This window comes from Podarcis cretensis (genome assembly GCF_951804945.1).
Source record: "Podarcis cretensis genome assembly, chromosome: 7".
Taxonomy (NCBI): Eukaryota; Metazoa; Chordata; class Lepidosauria; order Squamata; family Lacertidae; genus Podarcis; species Podarcis cretensis.
Genome location: NC_137176.1, coordinates 68,745,658 through 68,763,922, shown reverse-complemented (window position 1 = coordinate 68,763,922; position 18,265 = coordinate 68,745,658). Strand labels below are relative to the sequence as shown.

The 18,265-nt window shown below is 43.8% G+C and overlaps 1 protein-coding gene across 1 annotated transcript in view; it reads right to left on the bottom strand.

The window, feature by feature from the left end:
• Nucleotides 1-262: 262 nt before the first annotated feature.
• Nucleotides 263-18,265, bottom strand: part of PTDSS1 (phosphatidylserine synthase 1) — a 37,903-nt gene continuing 19,900 nt past the window's right edge. Inside the window, exons 8-13 of the mRNA XM_079984736.1 lie at nucleotides 17,442-17,554; nucleotides 15,003-15,068; nucleotides 9,810-9,909; nucleotides 8,430-8,498; nucleotides 7,376-7,445; nucleotides 263-3,681 (exon numbers count right to left, since the gene is read on the bottom strand). Coding sequence (XP_079840862.1) covers nucleotides 3,572-3,681; nucleotides 7,376-7,445; nucleotides 8,430-8,498; nucleotides 9,810-9,909; nucleotides 15,003-15,068; nucleotides 17,442-17,554 — 528 coding nt within the window. The 3' untranslated portion in view covers nucleotides 263-3,571. The remainder of the gene's footprint in view (nucleotides 3,682-7,375; nucleotides 7,446-8,429; nucleotides 8,499-9,809; nucleotides 9,910-15,002; nucleotides 15,069-17,441; nucleotides 17,555-18,265) is intronic.

Here is an 18,265-nt window from a genome sequence, read left to right as displayed (position 1 = left end):
TTGAACTAGCCAACCGTGGGAGTACATTAGAAGCAAGAAGTCTTTTTGGGGTCAAATTTTCATTTTCATCATTATCAAGCCTGCAGTACTAGAGATTCAGATTTCCTTTTTACTGTGAGGGGCACAAAGGGGTGAACCATGTCCACTTCTGGTAGGGACAATGATAATTCACACAACATAGCCTTTTCTGCTTGAAGATTGTAGTCAGAAGAAAAACACACAATCACAGCTTTAATTTAAAAAAAAAAACACCACCACCAAATTAATCCCAGGTATTCGGGGCTTTATTTTTCACAGGCGAGTAACCAAAAGCAGAGTTGAAACCAGATTCCATGTGTTCATTAGATACTGTCTTTTTATACATAACAGTGCTCCACCCAGGTTTAATACTGGCAGCTAGCAATAGATTTACTTTGGGTGGGTAACTTTTCTGTACTCTTGGCCTCGAGTGTGTGTGCGTGTATATATGTATAAGCTTCTTCGCATCAGAGCTTTTTTTGCAAATGCTATAAACCGGTTGCCACTGTTTGGGCTGTGCCACAGAAGGTTAGGGCTCCCCCATCATTGACTGATAATGCAGCACAGTCTCCAGCAGAACCAGGTCAACCTATCTCTTTTTTCAATAAGCACACAGTAAATGATTAATTTAAAAACAGCCACCACAAACTGGAGTGTACACAACTGGGGGAGTGAGAACGGTGGGATGAGGGGGACATGAAGAAGGCAGAAAGCAAGTTTCAAAGCATATAAATGGGAGCAAATACATTCCTTCCAGAATTCCCAACTCAAGGGTGAGAGTGCTACAGCCCCGGTGTGGAGCTCAGTGGTTATGGGACAAAACATTTGTCTGACCACATCGCATATTGGGACCTGATCAAAACCTGCGTTTTTCTAGTGGTCCAGGTTCCATTTCCATAGAAAGCATAGAACACACACGTCACTCTGAACTGAGCGTGTACGTGCCACTTTGAGATAGGATAAGCGATGGCTCTACAGAAAATCCCGCATTTCACGCAATACTTGAAGACTTTTACATAGCTGATATTTAGCAATATGGAAACATTCCTATAGGATACTTTCCTTTCTATGGGGATTAAAGATTGTCCACCTTCATGCAAGGTATTTTTAAATTCCTCAATGGAAAAAGTACACAGCCCAGGATTCAAAGTGTGTGTCTAAAGTACATCTGTGTGCACACAGATTATGTTGATGATGTTGGCTTCCCCTTCCAGCAGCAGTCCAGCCTCCATGGGATGCTACTTCACATGGTCCCTGCACCTTTCGGACCAGCATTTCGGGAAGAAGGGGTTCTAAGGGTGTGTCAGGAAGTTACTGCTGGAAGAGAGAGGCTGAAAAGCCCCAGTGAACACAAGGTGCATTGTCTTCCAGCCACAGTAAAATATTAACACTGATTTTGCCAAAGATCTGCATGTGCGCTCTATCTATGCATATAATTAACTGTGCATGTGAGCACTAGTTTCAGCTGACAAACATGGCTTTTGGCAGCACTGTATTATAACTAGGGCCACATCTCTACCAGTGTGAGTGGGAATTTTATTACTGACTCCAGCAGTCATATTTCTATGTGTTGCAGGCTCTGCAAAACAGGACAGGCTCTTTGGAAGAATGGGCATTATTAACACTAAACTGAACAGTGTGAAATGTTCATTCGGAAGAGCCCTAACATTTTCTGACTTTGGTCTTGCATAAATAGAAAAAACACACACATACACATTGGTCTCTCTTGAGTAACTGACTCTAAAGGGATTAAGACAGAAAACTAAGTGACCTTGAGCATCAACCAAAACAAAATAAGAAAACCAACCCATTTGGAAATTATGCAGCATGCTAAGAATACACAGATGTAAAAGTACACATATTTCAAAATATGATCAAGAAACCCAACATTTGTTAACTGGGAAAGTTCCAGACATGTATATTTTCCCCAGGCCGGTAACATTTAGCACAGTTGCAGCAAATAGGATATAGCAGCTTTTGATGCAAGAGTTTGCACATTCATGATTGAAAAGAAAAACAGAGCTTTCCATGGATTAGCAGCTGCATAGTGAGCGCATTCAAAAAGCTGATCCTTTGTGGCACATAAGAAGTCATGGATTATGGTGGTCTTTTTTCTATTTACAGTCACTTTGCTTGTACGCTGAAGTTCTTTACAATGCTTCATATCTTGCAGTGCATATCCCATGACATTATCACAGCAAGCAGCTCTTCCCAGCTGAAGCGCGAGGGAAAGGATGTGGGTTCTCACTTAACCGGTCACCTTAGCCATGTCTTTTGGAGTAAGTAGCCCCACAACTTGATTGGCACACACAAATCAAGACCAACTAAACACAGAAAGCAGAATCTATGCAAAACTGGCCTAATCCCAACAGCTTAAGATTTGGGGGTTCAATACTTCATTATTATAATTATTTCATTTCTTGGGAATGATGCCGTGAGACCAATTTTCCAATGGGTGGGGGAATTTTTTAAAAAAACAACAGGGAATAAAAACTGCTGAAGCATTCTGTAAAACTGGCCCCTGGAAGAAGTGGAGTTAGTTTGTATAAAAGTGGGGTTTTTTAATGTTACACCACAATAATACAAAGAACATTGTATCACCCATGGGTAAGCTGCTGTGTTAGGCCAGGCAGAGATTTGCAAAGCTTTAAGCATGAATTTTGGTTTATAATTTGGATCATTTTGCTGCTGTTGGGAGCTTAGGCCTTTAAAGAGAAAAGAATGGTGTAACTGAAGTGATGATGAACATACAGAAAACTGGAGATGTTAGAAAATAAACAATATATAAATATATGTATGTGTGTGTATGTGCCAATGCCTCTGGGCCTGTCTTCTTGCCAAGGGCCGGCACAGCCCTGATTGTGTAACAGAATGTCATGAACACAATGAACGTTTAGCAGGGTTACAAAATTATAAAAATGACCTGAACAAAAATCATGAACGTATTTTCTAATACTTAGCACCCTGCTGACTGAAATATGGAACTGTTGATTTCCTGAAAAAAATCTAACAGCACAGAAAAGCTTAGGTGTCAGATTGAGAACAAAGGCAGAGCATCTTTCAGTCAAAAAGGTTCTGCTGAAAACGAACAAGGATGTAAAAAGCCCACAACTGAAAAACGAACAAAAAACAACAACTGGTTGCCAGTTAACTTGGAGTTATCGTCCTCAATTAAAGAAAGGCCTTCAGAAGGCATCCACACACTACTTGAACAAAGACTATCACAGGAACCCTTCAGGAACAAGCAACTATTTTGCCTTTAAACATATTACTACGGTTTTGAGTGTCAAGTGCAGAAGATCTGAGCCAATGGATGGCAAGTGACGGCAGCGAATGATTTGCGATACACGGATGAGCTCCATGTTAACAAGGTCCAAGGACTCTGGTTGCTGAAGATGTTGTCCCCCTGTCTCCTCCGCCTATTCTCTTGTCGACCTTCAAGCAGGGAGTTCAGAACCAGGCCCAGTTTTGCTTCTTTGCTCTCAGAGGCACACTTCTGGAACAAATCTAGAAACTGATTCTCTCTCTTTCTCCTCCTCTCTTGTCTGTCTCTCTATCTCTTGCCAATTCCATTGGTTACTTTTGTTTTCGAATGGCGATTCCTCCTCCTAGATGAATGGCTCTCGCTGTTGCTCGAGTGTTTGGGCGGACTGTCTTCCGTTCCTAACAAGCAAGTCACACACACACACACACACACACACACACAGGTGAGATGTGGTTATTTTAAAGAACATCTTTTCTTACCGGCACATGTGAATCTCTGGATTTATTAATGCATACTGAGTCATTTTAGTTGAAACCGGTATGCCATCTAGTGGCTTAACTCCCAAATTATGTCCCCCAAATTACATCACCTGTTAAAAACACCGTTTACCTACAATGTAATACAGCTGTCTCAACTCTTTCTTCAGTCTTGTTATTAAGCTAGCTAGCACATGGAAACACTAGGTGCTGGAGCAGGACTCAGGGGCAGAATAACTCTATAGACCAGTGTTTCACAAACTTTAGCATCCTGATTTTTTTGGACTTCAATTCCCATTTCCCCTGCCCACTGGTCTTGCTAGCTAGGGATGGTGGGAGTTGTAGTCCAAAAACAGGTGGAGACCCAAGTTTGGGAAGCAATGATCTATAGGTTTGCAAGGCAGAAGCTGTGGGTGAGATCCTGGTCTCCATACTCTGCTTCCCAAACCCTATGAAAATCTAGTGGGTATGCATGTGAACTCTGAGGATCCTCAAGAGTGAGGGGTAGGAGATGAGAGCAGTGCACAACTGTAAGCAGATGGGACACTGCTGTTGGTGGGATGGGGAAGAGATACAGAGAAAGGTTGAGAAGAAAGAAAGCAGAGCAAACTCTTTACTCAGCCAACCCCCAGGAACTGCAGCGAGCTTCTTTGCAGGGGAATCAAGCTGTAGAATTCTAGCTGTGTGATTCCACATTTATCCACAGCTGCAAAGGAAACCACACTAACAGGACACATTTATCATGCAGTTGACCGTGCCTACCTGGACCCCTGAATGGAGAAGTCTGGTCGCCATGAGGTCACAGTTTCTTTGGCCACTTCTCTTGGGTGAGAAGCGGCTGCATGGATGTCAGATCAGGACAGGGATGAAAATCAGCTGGGACCTCTTTCTCAACACATGACAGCATTCAACCCGTGTGTGTTTTTTGTCACCCTGCAGTGCGTAACATAAGGAGGTGGCCAGTTTTGAAGGCAAGACTTTCGCCTTGGGCTGCCAAAGCAGCCGATCAAACCCCAGGTTCCAAATTTAGAAGCTTTAACATTTAGAAGCTTTGGGAGGAATTCAACGCAGAGCTAAAATTGCTCAAGTGCTGAGAGTAATTTCCCCACTCCTCCCTGCACATTGTTCTGGAGATTCTTCTGACAGCCCCAAAGCCAATTTTGGGGGGTGGGTGAAGGAGAGGAAGGGGAGCCCTGCTGCACCAGCAGAATTCCTTGAGCACGCTTCTGCAAGTGGGGTCCGTTAGTTTAATCCAACCCTTTATTAAGATTAAATAAACCACAAAGAATGACAAAGGAAAACAAGGAAGAAGTAGATGGTGGTGTTATAGGACAGAAACATGTAAAAGATAAAACAACACAATTTAACACAGATGATGCTGGAAAAATTAGGGAACAAGGAAAAGGAACACTGGAGCCAAAAGTGGGAAAGGAGATAAACTCCCCAACAAAAAACTTATCCCCAACATCCAGGCAACATGTTTAATATACCTTGGATGGGGTGTCAGAACAGTATTTGGGGCACAAATACATTTTTTTTAAATGGGGGGAGAGGGGAGAGAGGGGGGGAGAAGGAGAAGGAGAAGGAGAAGGAGAAGGAGAAGGAGGAGGAGGAGGAGGAGGAGGAGAAGGAGAAGGAGAAGGAGAAGGAGAAGGAGAAGGAGAAGGAGAAGGAGAAGGAGAAGGAGAAGGAGAAGGAGAAGGAGGAGGAGGAGGAGGAGGAGAAGGAGAAGGATTCTGTGGCCACTAAGCATATTCAGCCCTCACTGGGCTGCTTTTTGGAGAGCTTCTCCTCTTTAGAGTTCCCTCACACCTCAAAAATATTTCTTGAACTTTTGCAAACTTTGTGGTTCCCCCAAATCTGCCCCTTTTGTGTCAGTGGTGCTACTTCAGCTGCGAGTCAGAGAACTGAGATGGCCGTTAGCATATACAATTCTGTTTTAGACCATTTTAATTCAATCCCCTTAACAACTAAACACAAGAAAGAAACATGCTGGTACGTTTCAAAAACCTAAATAAAATATACAAATTATCATCATTTATTAATTTATATAACCACTTGCCAAAATGGAATATGCCACTAAAGCTGAAAAATATAAAGAAAAAAATGTTTTCAGCACTGTAATATTTTGTAAGAAAAGTTTATTTTGTTTAGAATTTTTATAGATTTCAAGAAAGTTTTTTAAAGATGGGGGAAGGAATTGCTAGGAAATTGTATTAAGAGATCATATTACAGAAAAATGTGTTTTCATATAACGTAGAAGAAACACGTGTGTATAAAAAATAGATTACATGGAGCTTTAAAAAGTATGTTGAAAATCAGAAGGAAAAATCTGTGTTAATAAATGTTCTCTCTTTAAATGTATAAAGAAACAAGTGTTTCATTTACAATAAAATTTCAATTCATGACAAAGAACAACTGCTATATAAAGTGCGGGCTATTAAAATGCTTAACAGTAATTTTGTTTCATCCTCCACTCCATAGTGACATAAGGATGGAGGGGCCTAGATCCAAGGAACCAGACAAATGGATCTGCATGCCAAAGAGGGCTTGAACTTGGGTTTCTCAAATGGCAGCCCTACCCTGTAGCATCCCAACTCACAAAATGGGATGAGGACGCATTTCTTCAAAGAAGAAAGACAAACTTCCATTGGGCATGAACGTTGGAGAGCATCTGAAGAAGCTCCTTCGATCCCAGCCAATTTAACAATACAGCTGGGATGGGGATCGTGTGAGCCCTCAGAGGACTACAACTTTCATTGTCCCTCACCGTGGACCACAATGGCTGGAGCCGTCCAACCACAAGTGGAGCGCCACAGGTACTCCATCCCTCTGATTCAGAAGAGAGAGCAAGCCTCAATGCATAAGCAGGCATTAAGAGATCAATGCAGACTCAAGGCAAGTGTGATGTTTCCTTTGTTCATCTATTCTCTTTCAAGCCACCGTTTCCAGTGTGAATTATTTCTAATGTTAAACACAAGGCCATCGTTCACGATCCTTTGCCTGCGTGTCTTTGAGGTGGTTTATAAGTGCCGGCGTTAGTATAAGGGCGGACGCCCTCAGAGCATCTCTGGCGCGTGACCCCTCCCTCGCTGCCACAGTCATCAGTGGCGCCATGGTGATGAGGCCTGTGGTGAAGCCTCCCATCACAGCTCCTTGGCCCTTGTAGGCTGGAAATGCCACCTACTTACCCTAGAACCAGGGAGAAGGCTACAAAAAGCACTGAGTGCCCCAGAATCTTCAGTGCCCTAGAACTAAGTGCCCTGGAATCTTAAGGCTAGCGCTAGACCTGCCAAGCCCAGTTGCTGCTTCACGCCACTTGGGGCGCCCATTTTCCTAGGCATCATCTTTCTTGTGTACTGGCATGCTGCTGAAAGGTGGCCTATTAAACTAAATCTATCTATCTATCTATCTATCTATCTATCTATCTATCTGAGGGCCATTAAAAAACCAACTTGGGAATTCAGCCAAGAAAGCTGCTGAAAAGGAAACGATTAGGGTGGGTGGGGAGGGAGATGTTTGTATGTCTGTGTGTGAGAGAGAGTGGACACCCACACCCATATATCTCCAAGGACTATTTGGCTGGGACAGAATGTACCATACAAACCACCAGTACCTCTAGTAAACTTAGAGTTAAGCCAGGAAGCATCTGGGATGTATGAGCTGTCTTCACTTTCTGACAGCGTCTGTGGAGACAAAGAGGATCATCGTGGGGTTTCCACCTTTGCAATCATCGACGCTTATTGCCTCCAAACTCTATTAAACGTGCTTTCTGAAAACTGCAGAGATGACTGGTCAAACACTATACACGGTGCATTTTCCTCGCGCCTTCTTCCTAACGTACACACCGGGCTATACAGGTCTAACAGCTTAGGAGGGGAGAGAAAAAGGCTTAATCATGTCCCCTGTGCTTTGTTATGTGACCCAAACCTCCTCCTGCTGCTTGGCATTCCCATCTGCCCTTCTGCCCAGGTGCAATGACAATTTAAAAAATTGCTTTTCCAGCTGTAAGACTGAAATGATAGGGATGACTACACAGTAGGGAGTTAGTTGGGTCTGACTTCTGCTTAAGCAATGCAAGTCTTCCTGCAAAGAGCGGGCTTCTTAAATTTATGCATGAACAAATGCCATGTTTTTCCCCATTTACATGGTGCTCAATACCACGTCAGCAGGCATATGATAGAAGGGATCATTTCCACCCTTTTTGGTAACAGAGCACCCACATCTATGTGGAATAGGATTTATTGAGGTGCATAAAATCATGAGGTAAGAGCACCCGTTTAGTGAGGAGGGAAGGTGTTGCAAAATCAAGTTACTATTCAGTAATAAGACTGGCTAGATCTACAATTCAGAGCTCAAGAACCCTGCTGCATCAAGTCGAAAGGACCACTGAGTTCAGCATCCTGAGTCCACTGGACCAAAAGCCTTCTAAAGACTGAAGGACTCTTTCAGTCTGCAGAAGGCAAAATCTGGACCCAACTCATTAGAAATAACCAAAATCAATGCTCTTATAATAAAATGCTTTTGGGGGGTAATTGCTTCTCTATGTCCAAGAACGGACCTTAGAATCTTGACACCTTACCCTCACCAAGCTTCGGCAAAATAGACTTTGAACATGGCTTCCACACAAGCATCTTTCAAAATGTGCCTTGTGCCCAATTAAGCATTACCTTTTCGCGCTGTCCGTAGTGGTCCGCGTACCAAACCATTCCATATAAACAAAGGAAAGTAGTAACGGCCTACAACATTGGGAAAAGGAATGAAAAGGAGGGAGAAGAGTCAAAACCTACCAGCTTCTACATTAATTCCTTTATTATTTCAGGGCATTGCACCCCATCTTTCAACAAGTTGCCTCAGGATGACTTATAATGCATCGCTGGAGGTGACCAATGTTGATGAACACTGAGCCTCTCTTCCTAGTGTATACATAGTACCTATTTATATTACAAACAATTTTATTTTACACTACCACTATGAACAGGGAGGGCTATCACCCAATTAAAAAAAACAAACCAAAACACAACTATGTATATGAATTTTAGGGTTGAATTCTACACCGGAGGCCTGCTGCTTAAGAGGCGATAGCAAATATTAGGAATCTCTGGCCTGTGAGGTAAAGGAGGAACTTCTCCAGGCCTCCCTGGCTGGCCTTTGGGACTCTCCTCAAGCGACACACCTCTCCCCAGTCCTGCTTTGTACACCACCCTTCAGTGTTTTGGCCTGGCTGGAGTATGTACTCTAATCTGTGAATGCTTTTTTTCTTGTCTGGGTGGAGGATAGAGAGGATAGAGCTTACTGGGTGTCAGGGAACTGCCATCAGAGCAGGTGGTGGAAGGGCTCAAGGAGGTTAGGAGAGACTTAACAGCAGAGGAAGGAACCAGCAGGGGGAGAGAAGGAGCTCCGAGGGAAAGGGAGTCGGAAGAAGGGCTCTGGGACACTTCCAGCGAAAACAGTGAGGAGGTTTCAGGACCTCCTATAGGGACACCCACACCTCGCCGGAAACTGTCACGCCGAGAGTCCAGAAGACGCGTTTCCGTTAAGGAGCTTTTATGTTGGAAGAGATTCCGCAAACGCCCACTGTCGGATTCTGCCAGCGACTGAGGGAGCCATGCTTAAGGGCTCCGCTAAAGACAGAGTTTTGCTAAGCTGAGCAAACCCTGAGGGACTAAGCTTTTACGCACAAGCAGCTCATCATCCCATCACACTGGGTAATCGTAAAATTCACATTGAATGCTCTGTCCATTTTTCCTCTGGCCCCACACACCATTGGCGTTGAAAAAAAAATCCACCCCAGGCTATAGAATTTGGCAGAAGCTTCACTACGCCAGCAGAGCACCAGCCGGGGATAGATTTCTTGGTGGAAGAATCCGCTACTTCAATTATTATTTTTAAGCAATTCGTCTAGGTTAAACATTGTAGCCCTGGTCACAAAGTTGTGATAATGGGTAGATTGTGGCTTACATTTAGCCAATGACCAAAGAGACATGACAACTAACATGGTTGCCATACCAAAGAGGAAGACCTAAGGAGCAAAATAAAGAGCCACTTACCACACAAAGAAGCCAAAACACAACATATAATATCTGTGTTTTGGAGAAGAGGTCTTGACCAAATTTGATGCACACAATAGCTTCCAGGAAACCAATAACTCTGAGGGAATGACAAAAGAAGTACAGGCTGTTTTTAATTTAAGAGCATGCTTTGATATCTTCAGTGGGGGGCGGGGGTGTTTGCATGATTTTGTGAGCTAGTTTATAAATTGCTCTCATGTTATGGGGGGCTAAATAAGCTTTGAGGACCATCCATAAAACAGCTCACTTTTGAAAGCCTTTAAAATCCTCTACCTTGGGTCAGGCTCCGCCCCCCTTTAACAAAAACTCCTTCCATTTTTTGGTAACAACTTTGCTCCCCTTAATAAACAACCCCTTAGAGCATTTTTATATCTTTGTCAGAGCTGCTTTGTAATGCAAATGTAAAAAATATACATGGGCTAGAATGGTAATTTGCATTACATGTGCCTCCATTTCTGTATTATCAGCAGGCGGGTGGCAACATAAATAGTATGTTGTGGATGTGTGAACATGCCATGAGAGAAGAGACTAGCTTCTGTCAAGTCAATAAAAGTGGTATCTGGTGGCATCACAGTTCAGTGGTAGAGCACATGCTATGCATGCAGGGAGTCCTAGGTTTAATTCCTAGTATGCCCCATTATATGGGACGTGGGTGACACTGTGGTCTAAACCACAGAGCCTAGGGCTTGCTGATCAGAAGGTCAGTGGTTCGAATCCCTGCGACGGGGTGAGCTCCCATTGCTTGGTCCCAGCTCCTGCCCACCTAGCAGTTCGAAAGCATGTCGAAGTGCAAGTAGATAAATAGGTACCGCTCCAGCAGAAAGGTAAACGGCATTTCCGTGCGCTGCTCTGGTTCGCCAGAAGCGGCTTAGTCATGCTGGCCACATGACCTGGAAGCTGTCTGCGGACAAATGCCGGGTCCCTCGGCCTATAGAGCGAGATGAGCGCCGCAACCCCAGAGTCGTCTGCGACTGGACCTAACGGTCAAGGGTCCCTTTACCTTTACCTTTTATCCCCCATTATAATAGGGATGGAGAACCTGTGGCTCCAATTAGCGCTGCCACTGGTGTGGGGGATGGAAGAACTCCAGGTATAGGGCAGTATATAAATTCAATAAATAAACAAATAAACACTTCAACAACTTTTGGAGGACCACAGATTCCCTACCCCTGTTTTAATTTTTTAAAAGAATGAACAAGTTTCTAATTCTCATGTTTATGATGATTTCAAAAGCCAGAGGGGTATCTGAATAAAGTTTCTAGCGATGGAGGTCTTGTACAGATCCTTGCTTCTCTCTGTGATGATCTAGTACAAGTGGCAGAATAAAATTATGCAAAACAGGAGAAATTTGCATGATTATATGGGTTTCAAAATCCAGGTTTTCTTAATGAAGAATTTAAATTATGGAATTTCATTTCATTCCTCTCTCTCTCTCTTTCTTTTTTAAGCATACTGTGTGCACACATGCATACTGGCCATTATTTCTCTTAGAACTTTCTTTTTCTTCCTTAAGTGTATTTTACAAGGATTTCACTGGATGAGCAAGTTCATTTAACTTACGGTTTAAGATTACGCTTAAGGAAGGGAGCCTAATCCTTCTGGCAAGACACTAAGCAGCTTTCGCCGGATAGATGAAAATTCAGTTTACCACATTAAAAAAACAAAACCCCAGTGAGATACCAGTAAGTTGTCTGTTACATTAACTGTCTCTGATTATATTTATTTGTGTCTTGAGCTCTTTGAACCAAGAGACGATCTGAACTGATGCAGGATTAAAATCCAACTCCCTGCCCCTGCTTCGTAACAGAGAGGGTCAGGCAATCAAAGAGCTATGGCCAAGAGTAAAAAATGGGAACTCTAGTCCCATTTACTTCTACTAAGCATTGCACAAGTATTTACGGGGAACCAGGCAGAGGGCCTTCTCGGTAGTGGCGCCCGCCCTGTGGAACGCCCTCCCATCAGATGTCAAAGCGATAAATAACTACCTGACATTCAGAAGACATCTTAAGGCAGCCCTGTTCAGGGAAGTTTTTAATCTGTGATATTTTACTGTATTTTTGGTTTCTATGGAAGCCGCCCAGAATGGCTGGGGAAACCCAGCCAGATGGGCGGGGTACAAATAATAAATTATTATTATTATTATTATTATTATTATTATTATTATTATTATTATGGGTGCATCTTACTTGTGCATCTTTATGTTTTTGGAAATTCAACAGCCATTATTTAGAAATAAGACAGACCTTTTAATTCAGACCTTTCTTACATTCTCTTTCCTCTTGTCTGGTTTTTTTTAAAAAAACTTTTGCCAATTGTTTTCATTCCCTCCCCTCCCTTTGTTGTCTTCCTCACACCAATGCCAAAATTTAGACCTTTGGGATAGGTCTAACCTTCTGTTATCATATCAAGGGGCACATACAGTGAAGGTGTTAAAGTAAAAAAGAAATGCGTGGAAGACTTGCCCCAAAATCCATGTGCCAAGTTATTTCTTCCACTTCTCTAAAAGTTATGGCTGTAATCCTTATAGACTACCTGAAGGTCCCACTGAATTCAACAGAACTCTGAGAATACAACTACAGCAATATACTATCAGGCTCCATTCAAAGCATTCTAAAATGACAACAAAGCAAACCTTAGTCTAGATATACTACAGTCTATCTTCCAGCTTAGAAATGAGTGAGCTGGCCCAAACTAAGCACGGAATACTGCCAAGTAAAAGCAAGTTGTGTAGCACAAGTGGTTCTCAGCCCTTAGCTCAGAATTTGTCTAAGGCACTTGCAGCAGAATGGATGTTTCCTGCATTTGACTTAGTCGCACCTTGCTTCAGTCCCCTGCGCGTTAGCTGTATGCAGTCTGGATTACTGTAACACACTCTACAGTCATACCTTGGGTTTTAGACACTTCAGGTTGCGTTTTTTCAGGTTATGGACCCACCGAAACCCCGAAGTACAGGAATGGGTTACTTCCGGGTTTTGGGGGTCGCGCATGCGCAGAAGCACTGAATCGCAACCCACGCGCGTGCAGATGCGCCGCTGTGGGTTGTGAACGCTGCAGTTGCAAACGTGCATCCTGCAGAGATCACATTCGCAACACAAGCGTCCACTGTATGTGGGGTTTCTGCTTTACCCGGTCTGGAAGTTTCAAACGGTGCAACATGCAGCAGCAAAAACAATTTGAGGGGCTGGACGCTTCAATTTCACCTATGTTGCACTAGTAACTTTGGCTGCCTATGTATTTCCAAGTCCAATGTAAGGGGCTGGTAATAGCTCTTAATACCCCAGAGTCTGGGGCCAATAAAGACTTTTCTGTTCCGGTCAGCGTTTGGATGATTTTTTATTTTGGTGCTGTGTTTTAATAACTGTTTTATCTGCTGCTCTGATTTTGGCTTTGTTTCTTTCATATGATTTTAGTAATATGGTTTTCGTTATTATGTTAATGACCCTAAAAAGGTGGTTTAAATAGCTATTTAAGTAAAATAAATAAATAAACAGAAGAGAATTTGATGTCTCGACTCTGAGAGCCCACTAAACTTTGGAGAAGGCAACCCCTGCCTCCCCTTTTCTGTTTAATTTTAATGCCGGTGGTGTTGTTCAACAAATAGTACTTAGGAAAGCAGGCTTCATCATCTTCTTTGCCAAAAGTGGAGCAAAATTACGAATGAGACTTGGAGGAAGGATCTGGCATGAAGTAAGTGATGACATGGGAATGTTCCTAGGCATGGCCAAGTCAACTGATTAAATTAGCCCGTTTAAATTTGCCAAGGGCACAAAGCAGCAGTTTAGAAGTCCCTCAGGGCCTATTAGCTCAGCGTGACCTTCTTAACAAGGGCAGACTATGCTGATCTGAACGCTGCTATTTTTGTAACCTCGTGAGCTGAAAACCTTCCTTTGAAAGGCTTGGATGTTCTACACCAATTTGTTTCCTTTTCTCTTATGTTGTGTGCAGGAGAGAAAACAATCGGTTCCAGAGGATCACAGAAAGCTGGAAATAGTCTGGGGGTTGTCTAGTTCAGTGTTTCCCAACCTTGTGCCTCCAGCTGTTTTTGAACTACAACTCCCATCATCCCTGACTAGCAAGACCAGTGGCAAGGGATGATGGGAATTGTAGTCCAAAAACAGCTGGAGGCACAAGGTTGGGAAACACTGGTCTAGTTCATACCAAACCAGATTTCTTCACACGCCAATATGCTCCGCCTCATCCCCCCCCCCCGAATTCATGTTACAGAGTGCCACAAACAGAACCAACCGAGTCTGTGTGCACACTGTCCATTTAAGGCACATTTAAAGCACAGGACTTCCTCCATAGAATTCTGGGAACTGTAGTTTCTTAAGGGTACTGGGAATGCTCAGCTCTGTTAGGGCTTTGGGAATTTTAATATCTATAGAGCTTTGAGAGAGACTGCCTCCCCCGCAGAGTTACGTTATGTTTTTATATTAACTAAGGTAAAGGTAAAGGGACCCCTGACCATTAGGTCCAGTCGTGACCGACTCTGGGGTTGCGGCGCTTATCTCGCTTTATAGGCCAAGGGAGCCGGCGTACAGCTTCCGGGTCATGTGGCCAGCATGACTAAGCCGCTTCTGGCGAACCAGAGCAGCGCACGGAAACACTGTTTACCTTCCCGCTGGAGCGGTACCTATTTGTCTACTTGCACTTTGACGTGCTTTTGAACTGCTAGGTGGGCAGGAGCAGGGACTGAGCAATGTGAGCTCACCCCGTCACGGGGATTCGAACCGCTGACCTTCTGATCGGCAAGTCCTAGGCTCTGTGGTTTAACCCACAGCACCACCAGTGTCCCATTATTGAAATATTACTAAAATGCTAGCATGAATGGCCAGGGTTCCTGGTCCCCGGGGCAGCCTCTACATGTTTAGCAGCCTTCCTCTCTGCATTCGTGTCCCCCAAAATGTGGCTGATGTGCTGGCAGAGCTGCCAAGGGATGCAGCTGTGGGGCAGCAACTTGGATGAAGTCAAGCAGGCTTGGTCGGTGCCAGGATAGGAATCTACCTTGCATCCCTATATCTGCCACCCTGAGTTACACAGAGAGCAAATAAGAACAACAAATAAATACCCCCCACGGAGCGTGTAATTAAAGCTTTCGGGATGCAAAGTTGTTCTTTTCATTGAGTCAACACTACAACAGTCTCAATGTTTTCAACTGCAACAAAAACTTACCCAAACACCCAGCACTGAGTTCCTACCCTTTTGCACTGTGTGTCTGTGAGATAAGCATAGTATTGCCTGGAAGTAAAAACAGAGGAGAAAATTTCAATGAAACAGATAGTTGCACATGTAGGTTATAGTTAGCAAAAACAACAGGGCGGGGGCTGATGTTCAATTTTTGGAGAAAGCAGCTCAATTACTTGGAACACGGTAAAGGCTCAGCCATATTCGAGAACTACCTCAAACTTCTCTACTGCTATCTTGGAGATCAAGTAAATGCGACAACTGTAAACCAATGACTGAAACTTGGTCAGCTATAAAGAGGGATATACAACTGAGGATGAGAAAGGGGGCAGAAAAGTCAGCTAGCATGTCAGTGGAATGTCTGTTTGCCTGAATGAAGCCACACAAAGGAGCACAAAGCAGCCACAGCCCTAAGCTTAGATTGACATGTCTGCATTTTCTGCCAACTGTCTCTATTTTAATATTGTATGTTGTTTCTCCTACTTTTTTCCTTTTGAAATTGAGCTCCTGTGAGATTTGACTGAGGAAAGAAGGAATCAGAGTTTAGAAATTAAGAAGCGATTCAGGACAGAAATCTTTTGAACAATGGGAACTAAGACTTGTAATCCTTTGCACCTTTACCCAGAGTAAGCCCCACTGAATAAAAATGTGTTTTACTTCCAACAAAAAACTGCACTGCATGGAAATCTGTTGAATGGGAAACAGAATTGTGTTAAAAGCTTTTCAGGCTTGTAGCCAGGGGGGCGAGGAATTATTGAACATCTGGAATATACATTTGCCTAACACACTTGCTGTCATTTCACCTGCTGTTTTACAGGTGATTTTACATTCCCTGGCATGATTGTTGTTATTTAATTGTATTAGTGTCTAAGTGAGCAATTGGGTGGAATGCCCTATGGCCCTTTTTGGACATACCAAGCCAGGTTTCCCCAACCAAATGCTCTCTAGGGATTTTGGACTACAAGTGCCACCACTTCTGACCACTGCCTATTCTGACAGACTGATGGAACTCATAGTCCAATCCCTGAGAGAGTACCGGGTTGAGGAAGGTTGCCCTAAACCTTAACAGCAGTGAATCTGGGGCTTATGTGCTCTCCGCTTCTCCTTTGGCAAAGCTGTGAGAAGGAGATCAAAAGCGCTGCTTCTTGTTTCCAGACTCTGGTTAGTTTGAGCTATGGCTTTTTTCAAACAAGTCAAGATCAAGTTTGTGATTCAAGGACCCGCCACCCGCTTGGGGATAAGAAAGACGCATGGACACAGTATATTAGGTTAATGGGCTAAAAAAAGGCCACAACTTTATTGATTACAGCATGAGAGAGGTATTGGCTTAGGCATTGGATAAAACAACAGAGCATGACTCCACCCGCTCAGGGAGGGGTGAGTCTATCAAGGGTTAACCACCAGTAGGGGGAGCCTGTTGATGCAAATACAACTGAAAGCTCCCCCTGTTGTCAGCGGGGGTCCTGCCATGGCCCTAGCCACCAGCAAGGGCGTCAGACAGGATCTACGACCGCCGGATTCCTTTACCGGAATACCCATAAAGTGGAGGGGTAGGCGATGGCCACACCCTGCCCTCCAATACACAAACATATTCCAATGCCTCACCGCCAATACCAAAAAGTTGTGGCGATTTGCTACGAGGTAGGTGAAAAACCAAGTGGCTAGTGCCAAGGGGCCAGTTGGATAAAAATTCCTACCAGGCCCCTTGGCCAACTAAGGCGACCAACCATAGGTCCATAGCAATGTCAAGAACCAAGCAGTGAACTGAAGGGAGGGTGGGTGGGTGATCCGACGAAAACCAGCAGCGGAATGAAAGGGAAGTGCTGCTGTGGCCACATTTGAGAGGCAAAACCCCGCCCCCAAGCCTTCACCTGGTTGGTTGGCTACCTGGGGGCGTGGGGCGGCAGCCAGGCCAGCTGGGCAGGGGACTGCAATGCCCCCTGCCAACGTGGGAAACGGCTCCTGCTCACAACTCCTCCCCTCTGTAAGGAGGAGTGGCTTTTTCAAACAAGTCAAGATCAAACAGTGGCTTGTTTTAAGCTAAGCAGAGTTCCTTGGTTTGGACATAATGGAACACCCTGGTTAGTTTAAAAGCAGAGGCAGATGTTTCCAATCTCTCTCTCATTCGGGAGGGAAGACATGAACACGAGGCTTCTTGCTGCTCATGTGTGTAACACCAAATTATGGTTTAGCTTTACGTCCAAACCAGTTTTTTTTAATCTCCAAAAGTAAGTGGGCTGGAGCAAAGGCAAGGAACCTGTGACCACCCAGATGTTGTTGGATTCCAAATCCGACCAACCACAGCTGGCTTGGTGAGCAACATCTGTAGGGCCTCACTGGCTCCCCATCTCTGAGCTAGGCTTTTCGAGGTCCCCAGCTGCTGCCCAGCAATTTTACAGTGAGGAAGATTAAACGAACAAAATGTACCTCACAGTGGGTGCTGTGATAATTCCAATGAAGAGGATCCTACCCCAGCTTAAGGGGTGACTTGCATGGAAAACAAAGATATGTTTCAAGAAAAATGTGTTCAGCTCGGTCAACTAAAAGAAGAAGAAACAGAAAGAAGAAAATAAGCTGGGAACATTTGATATCCTAGACAAATAAGACAGATGCAACTTCTTAGCAACTGCTTACGTTCTGCTCCAGGACAATAAACATATGGCACTCCTGGTGGCCTGCAGAGAATTGTTGTCCCCATAAGGAACAGTAAATTATGAACTCCACAAAAAGAATTAAATTCTTTGGGAAAGTAATCAATACATTTAAATGCCTGTGTTGGGGAGCTAGATAAACGTACTGCTTCATTTTTCTCTCTGTGTGTACAACTATGGAGTCAATTTACTTCTCTTTGCAAAAGTATCCTTTAATTGCATCCGGCCTACCTTTATATAGCATGAGAAAGCAGATTTTGTAGTACCAATAAAAAGTATCACACTTGTAAATGATTAAATTGATTTGTCTTTATTTTTACCACCATGAGGACTACATCTGGATTTTCTGTGTCAGGCACCAGGCAGTTTTGTCATATCATATAGTTTTATTACAACATTTTTTATGCTACACTCCCTCAAGGAAGCTAAGGGCAGCACAAACAGTTCTTTCCATCCATGTTATCTCCATAACAGTTCTGTGGAATGGATTGGGCTGGGAGACAGTGACTGATCCAGAGTGACCCAGTGAGCTTCATGGCTGAGTGGGGGTTTCTAAGCTGGTTCTCTCCAGTCTTGGTCTTACACTCTTAACACAGGTAT